The 10019-nt window shown below is 50.8% G+C and overlaps 1 protein-coding gene across 1 annotated transcript; it reads left to right on the top strand.

The window, feature by feature from the left end:
- Positions 1 to 10019, top strand: CDCA3 (cell division cycle associated 3). Its single transcript, XM_075348295.1, has 6 exons — positions 1 to 74; positions 5951 to 6108; positions 6188 to 6317; positions 6696 to 6980; positions 7082 to 7200; positions 9743 to 10019. Exons 2-6 carry the CDS (start codon positions 5980 to 5982, stop codon positions 9863 to 9865), a joined length of 786 nt encoding a protein of 261 aa, XP_075204410.1. The 5' UTR covers positions 1 to 74; positions 5951 to 5979; the 3' UTR covers positions 9866 to 10019.

Here is a 10019-nt window from a genome sequence, read left to right on the forward strand (position 1 = left end):
GCGGCGCTCAGTTTGAATGTTGCGGTTTGGTTGTTGTTGGTTCAGTAGGTGCTGTGCTGGTGACCGGGAGCACGGTGAGTGCGGAGCGGCGGGTACGGATGGAACGTGTGAGGACAGGCGGGGCCGGGAGCGCAGGGCATAGTCGTGTGGAGCAGGGAGATTGGGAGCCCCTTATACGGTGTTTCCATCAATATTTATGGGAGAAGTGGAGAAACGTTGCTTTGTATTATTGTATGGGGCGGTGTGTGGGGGATTTATACAGACAATACCAAACGTGGAACAGGTCACTTTTTTATATTAGAAAAGTGATCTAGATGGGTCTTCTGCACATGCGCAGTGTGGCCGGCCTGCAGGTCTACAAGAAAATGGAGGCAGCGCATGCACAGACCAAGATATCAGCTCAATCATCCCTTCATGAGGGAATCTGTCCCTAGATTTGTCCCCTATAATCTGCGGCCACCACCACTGGGCTCTTACAGTATATACAGTATTCTAACAGGCTGCTGTGTAGAACATAAACACTTTTTAATACCTTAACGGTCGCTGCAGTGGAGTTGGGTCATATGGGCGTCTCGGGTGTTGGCGCTTCGTCTTTCGACCATCTTTGTCCTCCTTCTGAAGCCTGGGTGCATGACGCGTCTTACTTCAGCCACACTTGCTGGCATTGAGGTCCTGAGCAGGTGCACTTTGATCTGCCCTGAGTAGGCAGATCAAAGTATTGTAGTGCGCCTGCGCGGGACCAGCGAGTGTGTATGACGTAAGACTCATCATGCACTCTGGCTTCAGAAGGAGGACAAAGATGGCAGAAATACGAGGCACCAACACCTGAGACGCCCATATGACCCAACTCCACTGCAGCAACCGTTTAGTTAAGTATTATAAAGTGACTCGTATGTTCTACATAGCGCCATGGGCTCCTATATACAGTATGTTAGAATACTGTATATAAGAGCGCACTGGTGGTCTTATATACAGCTTATAGGGGGCAAATCTGCTGATAGGTTCCCCTTAAAGGGAACCTGTCATCAGAAATTTAGCTATAAAGCTAAAAGTTCCCCCCTCTGCAGCTCCTGGGCTGCATTCTAGGAAGCTACCTATAGTTCTTGTGGCCCCTTTTATACCAAAATAAACACTTTATAAACTTGTACCTTTTCTTATGCAAATTTCTTTACTCGTCCATGGGGGCGGGCTGCCTGGGGTCCGTTGCTGTCGTCCTGCCGATTTACGCTGCCCCCGAGCGCTGAATTTCAAAGCTCAGGACGCCGCCCGTGGTCCCGCGCATGCGCTGTTCCACTGTAGCGGTGCCGTGCACTGTGTGCACGTGTGACCGCTGGTGACGCTTTGCGCGGGCACAAGGTTATGGGCGGCGCTGTGAGTGTCATGCTCTCCTGCTCCGTCCGCTCCTCCCATCTATTTCCTGCTGCTGAGCAGGATGGGAAGGAGGTGACGTCCGGTCATCGGGCCAGCGAGCGCTTGCGCATAACGCTGGAGTAATAGGGGAAAGTGCGGTCACGAGGTTATGGGCGGCACTTGCTGATGACACTCAGAGCGCCGCCCATAACCTCGTGCCCGCGCAAAGCGTCACCAGCGGTCACACGTGCACACAGTGCACGGCACCGCTACAGTGGAACAGCGCATGCGCGGGACCACGGGCACCCAGGGGCGGCGTCCTGAGCTTTGAAATTCAGCGTTCGGGGGGCGGCGTAAATCGGCAGGAGGACAGCAACGGACCCCAGGCAGCCCGCCCCCATGGAAGATTAAAGAAATTTGCATAAGAAAAGGTACAAGTTTATAAAGTGTTTATTTTGGTATAAAAGGGGCCACAAAAACTATAGGAAGCTTCCTAGAATGCAGCCCAGGAACTTCAGAGGGGGAAACATTTAGCTTTATAGCTAAATTTCTGATGACAGGTTCCCTTTAAAGCGCACCAATCACCAGGATTTTCCTATATAACCCAAATCCTGTGCTGTACTGGCGCTATCATGCTGAGTCTATACATACCTGTAGTGGGCAGCTCAGATGTTTAGGTTTTGAAATCCAAGAAAGTAAAGTTTATAAAATCGTCAGCTTCTTAAGTGACAGCAGCTGAGGAGCAGATAATATCTGGGGGGGGAATTCATAGTTATCCTCTCCCCCTGTTAGAATTAGCATTATACAATTAACCTAGCAGGACCTGTATGAGGTCATACCCATGTGACCAGAAAGGGTGGGGCCTCAGCCAACAACGCTGGATACCAGGTCACATGGAAATGACCTCCCACAGGTCCTGCTAGGTCGATTGTATAATACCTATGCTAATTTTAACAGGGGAGGGGATAATTATGAATATATTATCTGATCCTCAGCTTCTGTCACTCAAGAAGCTGCTGATTTTATAAACTTTACTTTCTTGGATTTCAAAGCTTAATTATCCGAGCTGAGCACTACAGGTCTGTATAGAATCAGCCTGATAGTGCCAGTATAGCACTGTATGTATAGAATCAGCCTGATAGTGTCAGTATAGCACTGTATGTATAGAATCAGCCTGATAGTGTCAGTATAGCACTGTATGTATAGAATCAGCCTGATAGTGCCAGTATAGCACTGTATGTATAGAATCAGCCTGATAGTGTCAGTATAGCACTGTATGTATAGAATCAGCCTGATAGTGCCAGTATAGCACTATATGTATAGAATCAGCCTGATAGTGCCAGTATAGCCCTGTATGTATAGAATCAGCCTGATAGTGCCAGTGTAGCACTGTATGTATAGAATCAGCCTGATAGTGCCAGTATAGCACTGTATGTATAGAATCAGCCTGATAGTGCCAGTATAGCACTGTATGTATAGAATCAGCCTGATAGTGCCGGTATAGCACTGTATGTATAGAATCAGCCTGATAGTGCCAGTATAGCACTGTATGTATAGAATCAGCCTGATAGTGCCAGTATAGCACTGTATGTATAGAATCAGCCTGATAGTGCCGGTATAGCACTGTATGTATAGAATCAGCCTGATAGTGCCGGTATAGCACTGTATGTATAGAATCAGCCTGATAGTGTCAGTATAGCACTGTATGTATAGAATCAGCCTGATAGTGTCAGTATAGCACTGTATGTATAGAATCAGCCTGATAGTGTCAGTATAGCACTGTATGTATAGAATCAGCCTGATAGTGTCAGTATAGCACTGTATGTATAGAATCAGCCTGATAGTGTCAGTATAGCACTGTATGTATAGAATCAGCCTGATAGTGTCAGTATAGCACTGTATGTATAGAATCAGCCTGATAGTGCCAGTATAGCACTGTATGTATAGAATCAGCCTGATAGTGCCAGTATAGCACTGTATGTATAGAATCAGCCTGATAGTGCCGGTATAGCACTGGATTTAGCTTATATACGAAAATCCTGGTGATTGGTGCGTTTTAAGCTGAAATCTAAATCTGCGCATGCGCCGCCTGAGCGACATTTTATTAAAGACAGTCTGTAGAATAACACTGCTCACGGTATTCAGTAAAATTGCACCAGGCGGGTGCATGTTCAGATTGAGATTTTGATTTTTAAAGCGATTGTCCACCACCAGGACAACCCCTTCTAATGCCCCTAGGTAAAATAATAAAGCGGTGCTGCAGTTCATGTTCCTGGGGCTCATGGGGGGGGGGGGGGGCTTCCTTCCTCCTGCCTTTGGACCAAACGAGCAGTCAACAGGAAGTGAGTGTGATCGCCATGACTTATCCCATAGGTTATGAAGGCGTTAAGTCTTATTATATAACGCACAACTTAAAGGGAACCTGTCAGGTCCCCTATGCCCATAATCACAGCAGCATAGATACCTGTATGTCCAAATTCCCTGCCTAACCAGCCCTGTATAATGCTCGAGATATATATATATATATATATATATATATATATATATATATATATATATATATATATATATATATATATATATATATATATATATATATATATATATATATATATATATATATATATATATATATATATATATATATAATATTATAAGCGCCCACAAAGACATGCCCCTGAGGATCCTGTGAGTACTAAATATAGAGGATCATATCTTTGCAGCGGTCCCCCCCTCTCTGCCCCCCCCTCCCGTATTTGAATGGTCAGGGGAGCATTGGGAGTTAAATGAGAGCAAAATTTGGTCACTTCAGATCTAGTGGCAAGCCCACATTAACGGGAACCTGTCAGGTCTTATATCCACCCAGATTCACGAGCAGTTCTGGGTGTATATTGCTAATTCCTGCCTAACCTTCCCTGTATACAGTAGCATAGATAGAGATATTTAGAAAAAGTATTTCTAAAGATCCTTTGATATGCTAATGAGCGAGGGGACTAGTCGCAAAGGCGTTTGTTCCCCAGACTAGTCCGCCTCTTAGCGTATTAGAACACCTACAGGGGTGCGCTTAACTTGCTATTCAATGCCCAGCGTAATTGGTGGTGACGTGCAAACCTGTATCTGTCTCAGACGCTGGGTTTAGGATCAGCGCGCATGATTAGAAGTCCCGGCACTTACAGTCATGAGCGCTAGACATCTCTGAAGCTGAGATGCGTACACTGGGCTTCATACTGCACATGACCGGAAGTGCTGGGACTTCTGATCATGTGCACTGACGTTAATCCCGGCATCTGAGATGGTGACAACGGACACAGGTACGTGCATCACTCATTTTAGTGACGAATCCTACTACAACGTGAACGTTGCACTGGGAAGGCGGCGGCCGCAGGGAGGAAGGCGGCGGCCGCAGGGAGGAAGGCGGCGGCCGCAGGGAGGAAGGCGGCGGCGGCAGGGAGGAAGGCGGCGGCGGCGGCAGGGAGGAAGGCGGCGGCGGCGGCAGGGAGGAAGGCGGCGGCGGCAGGGAGGAAGGCGGCGGCGGCAGGGAGGAAGGCGGCGGCGGCAGGGAGGAAGGCGGCGGCGGCAGGGAGGAAGGCGGCGGCGGCAGGGAGGAAGGCGGCGGCCGCAGGGAGGAAGGCGGCGGCCGCAGGGAGGAAGGCGGCGGCCGCAGGGAGGAAGGCGGCGGCCGCAGGGAGGAAGGCGGCGGCCATGGAACTAAACTTAAATAAAGGAGAGGAATAGATAATAAAAAGACCCCGATCACAAAGTCCAGCCGCAATGCTAATCATCACCACCCTGGTGTAGAACAGGTTTAATAGCGAGAATAGAATTGTGGGGGGTTTTTTTGGTTTTTTTTTCCCTCATTGTAGTTAGTTTTCAACCTCTTAGATGCCGCTGTCATCACGGAGGTTAGACAAGGAGGCTGGCTGAATGTTCCTGTGTCCGCTCTATACACTTCGTGTCATCTGCTTACTCCTATTTGAGTAGCAGATGAAACCTGGGTCACTTGTGCTGGTTCGCAAGGAGCTGACGATGGTCCAGCGAATCCTGCGGCAGCTCATTTTTTGTCTCTCATGCTGGTGGTCCCCGACGGTCTTTGCTCTTTTGGGTGCAGGGATTTGCAGTATACGCCTAGCATACACTTAAGGAAGGTCTGCGCTCCTTGGTAAGACATGGGGTACCTTATTGCACTGACTGTTGTGGTGAGGGTGATGGACTGACAGACCGTGGGGGGTACGGTGAGTTGGAGATGCCCTGGAGCTGCAGGGGGCGGGGGGGGGGGGGTTGGTGCGGTGAGTTGGGCGGCCCTGGAGCTGGGGGGGGGGGGGGGTGTTGGTACGGTGAATTGGAGGGGCCCTGGAGCTGTGGGGGGGGGGAGGGGAACGTGGTACAGTGAGCTGGAGGGGCGCTGGAGCTGCAAGGGGTGGTGTGGTGAGGGAGCGCTGGGGGCTGGGGGGGGGGAAGAAAAAAAAAAAAGTATGGAGAGTTAGAGGGGTATTGGAGTTGCTGGGGAGAGGCGTTGGAAGTGATGTATTATGGGGGCTGAGGAAGTGTGGGGTGCTGCAGAGATTGGGAGTTGTAATATTGTAATGCTCTTTCCCCTCAGATCAGTGATTGTTTTGTGGCTTTTCCAAGATGGGGGCAGCAGATTCCAGAGAGCAGCAGCAGCAGGCGACTCCATCTCGTCCACTCATAAACCGCCACTTGTTGCGTGTGATTGACCCCCGTTCCCCTTCCGTGGGGATCCCCAGGACGCCCATTGAGGTTGGTACATGTGACGCCCGGAGATTTCTACCTTCTCTCCCCGTGTGATGTCTGATCCCATCCTCTGTGCTCCGCGCAGGTGGTGGAGTCTCCGCAGAGCTCCCGTGTAACCGCACAAGAGGGAGGAACGGCTGAAGCCTCTGCTGTTGGTGACCCGCGCTCCCCCACACAGGGCATTGTGCGCACCCCTCTGCGCCCTTCTTTGCATGGTGAGTACATCTCTGTGCCAGACTCCCTGCTCATGGCACCCACCTATACCGATGCATTGAAACTTGCTGTTCGCATCCTAGTCCTGATGACACAGCTGCAATGTTTCCATTCACTGATGGCAAGCAGAGGGCATTTAATTTCCGGACATGTCACATCCTTATGTGTAAAGGGAGACTGTGATTAGCACAGAGTGATCATACCAGATCTGTCATTCAGGACTCTAGGAAAGCGCAGCCATGTGGCTCGTCACCCGGCTTTCCCATAGCACGATAACTAGGACACTTCCAAGCAGCGGAGGACGACTCGAGGACTTCTATTTTCAGGCATCAGTGTAGGTTAAGCTGCTATTAACCCTCTAATTGTCTTTTCTTTTCCAGCTTCCTTGAACCTTCTGGCTAAGCAGCTCAGCGAGGTGTTTGTCTCCGAGGATTCTGGGATTGAGGGCAGCCCAGAAGCCAATAAAGAAGCTCCAGACGACCAACCAGCGAGTGACGCGCTCCCCCCTCCAGCTGAGTCCCCAGACGACCAACCAGCGAGTGACGCGCTCCCCCCACCCGCCGAGGAAGAGAAGGAGCCGGCGTCTGCCGAGGAACCGGTGACGTCTCCTGAGCCCCCTCCGTCCACCGTGGAGAAGACAAGGGGCAAATCTCCACGTGCCGCAGGTGATGGCGCTTAACAAAGCTTTATCTGGGACCTCGGGACGACGTCACGGCTTTGTGTAGCTTCTACTGCACTCATTTAATGGCATATTTTCATTTATTAGGTACGAAGAACATTCGCCAGCGACCGAGGAAAGTGTTAGTCTCTCCTGCCCACGGCCGGTCACCATTGAAAATCCTGCAGGAGGATTGCTCACCCAGCATGGCCGTGCAAAACCGACAGGTACCGAAAAACTGCCCAAATCCAGGGGGTTATTCCCCTACACACACTGATGGGGTTTGCTTGAACCCCTCTGACCCTTACTCTGTGGTGCCCCATAATGGCGTGATGTGACATGGGAACAACCAGGGGTGGTATCAGGAGGCAGAGCTATTATCGAAGATGTCAAGATCGACAGCGCAGACCCCCACCTTATGGAGGTTGACCACTACTGTAACACTGTCAACCTATCCTTAGATCTGAAAATAAGGAGCGCTGATAGTGTAACACCAAAGGAGATCAGTGGGGTATACCTGGAGAATTATACACTCACCTGGATCAGTTGTGACAGTCACAACCACTAGTGCGCATGAGATAATGGCGTCTGCTGCAGCCCCACGTGGATGAGCATATAAGATAGGATAGAGAAGGGGTTAATGCCGCGCATCAGCCAAATGAAGACGTATAATGTTGATGAAGTTTTCTTTTATTCCATAGGTCTATGTGTTTCGAGGTAAAACCTCTTCCTCAGGACCAATGTATCAACAACAAGTACAGGTACTTGTTGTTGATACATTGGTCCTGAGGAAGAGGTTTTACCTCGAAAAGCGTAGACCTATGGAATAAAAGAAAACTTCATCAACATTATACGTCTTCATTTGGCTGATGCGCGGCATTAACCCCTTCTCTATCCTATCTTATAAACCTATCCTTAGGAAAGGTGATCCATGTGTGATCGGCCGGGGTCTGACACTCGGCACCTCCACTGATCAGCTGTTCCAGGCAGCTGGAAATGCTCAGTTCTAGAGTTGCCCTTGCTCCTGTTAGTGGCCGGGTACTGCACGTGCACCCCTCTATTGATTTTGAATGGGAGGCAGATGTGCAGTAGCCGCTGAAAAGATGGAGCTGAGCATTTCTTGCTGCCAGTGATGAGAACAGTTGATTGGTGGTGTGGGGTGTTGGACCCTGGCCAATCAAACGTTGATGACCTGTTCTAAAGATAGGACATCAATGCTAAAGTAGTGGACAACCCCTTTAAGTGCATGTGCCCAGCAGTTGTGGTCAAACAAAACTGGGGGCACATGAAGCTCCTAGCGATCACTTATCACCTAAGTGCTCTGCTTTTTCTTTGCCCCTATAAAGGACTTTTTTTTTTTTTTTTATTTTTCCTAAGATTTGAAAGTATCTAAAGGATATTCACGGTCTATTGGACTGTTAAGCCTCCAGCAGTCCTGTAGTGAATGGAGCGGAGGTGCGACTCCGCTCCGGCAGGGCATTCTGTTCTCTGTATCCCTCAGCAATCAACATTTTATACCCCAATTCATTGGATGGGGCATAATTTTTGTTCTTGGCCAAGTCCCCTTTTCATTTGACTTTTTGTCTACACCGTGGACAAAGCCGCTCTCTGCTTTTGCCTTGGGCTGCAAATCCTGGCATGCCCCCAATATCCAATTGCTGTGCTGTACATGGTGGGGGTCACCCATTTGGTGGGGGTCACCCATTTGGTGGGGGTCACCCATTTGGTGGGTCTCGCCGCCCAGTGGGGGGGGTGGGTGTCGCCGCACAGTGCAGAGGGGGGGGGGGGTGTCGCCGCACAGTGCAGAGGGGGGGGGGGGGGTGTCGCCGCACGGTGCAGAGGGGGGGGGGTGTCGCCGCACGGTGCAGAGGGGGGGGGGGGGGGGTCGCGGCACAGTGCAGAGGGGGGGGGGGGGGGTCGCGGCACAGTGCCGGGGGAGGGGGGGCAGTGTCGCGGCACAGTGCCGGGGGAGGGGGGGCAGTGTCGCGGCACAGTGCCGGGGGAGGGGGGAAGTGTCGCGGCACAGTGCCGGGGGAGGGGGGGAAGTGTCGCGGCACAGTGCCGGGGGAGGGGGGGGGTTTGTCGCGGCACAGTGCCGGGGGAGGGGGGGGTTTGTCGCGGCACAGTGCCGGGGGAGGGGGGTCGCGGCACAGTGCCAAGGGGGGGGGGGGGGGTGCAGCACGCTAGGATCAGTAACTGTGATTGCCTGGAGTCGGTACTCACCCAATCTATACCGGCGGGTGACAGGGGTAAAGTACAGCACACAGCATAGCTGTGAGCTCCACAATGATGGCGCTGATCTCCTCCCTCTGCTGTGATCTGGACATCCCAGGGGGCGCGTCCAATTTACAGCAGACGCCTTCTGTATGTGACTAGATGGGGTCTGATTCCGGCCACTGTCCTCTATGCCTTGGGGGCTGCCATAAAGGAGGTGAGTAACTGTCGTTACAAACACCAAATCCAAGATGGCCGCCCCCAGTGCTTCAGTAACACAAGAATTAAATAAAAACTAAATAAACAGTTTAATTTTGTATTAAAAATACTTGATTTCATAATCACTATTATTAATACAAAAATAAGAAACCGCGACACCTTCCCTTTAAGAAACACCCCCCCCTTCAGCATTTCTGCAGTGGGCACATGGCCTAAATGTCTGGGTGGGTCGATCAGACCTGCAGTTGGCTTAATAGATGGTCACATTGGACCAAAAAGTGAGGTGGGGTCTGAAGGGGTGATCTGCTGACCTTTGCTCCTCTTTCCTATTTGTAGGTGAAAATCCTCCCGTTCCAGTCTGATCAGCCCTCGTCTCTCCGGACCGTGAAGATCTCGCACTCCAGCTGGGAAATGTCCCATAATAAGGAGAACACACAGTACACGCAGAGCGAAGGCTGAGCCCCCCCCATGACTGAAGAAGAGTGTATATATGTGTGTACCCGGCATACTGTGCCCCTCGCACCCCCATACCCGCTGCTGCCGCTGTATCGTACACTACTCCTGTAAATATTTCTTATTCTGTCTGTAATGTTATATATTGGACCAAATAAAT

The sequence above is a fragment of the Anomaloglossus baeobatrachus genome, chromosome 5 (genome assembly GCF_048569485.1).
Source record: "Anomaloglossus baeobatrachus isolate aAnoBae1 chromosome 5, aAnoBae1.hap1, whole genome shotgun sequence".
Lineage (NCBI taxonomy): Eukaryota > Metazoa > Chordata > Amphibia > Anura > Aromobatidae > Anomaloglossus > Anomaloglossus baeobatrachus.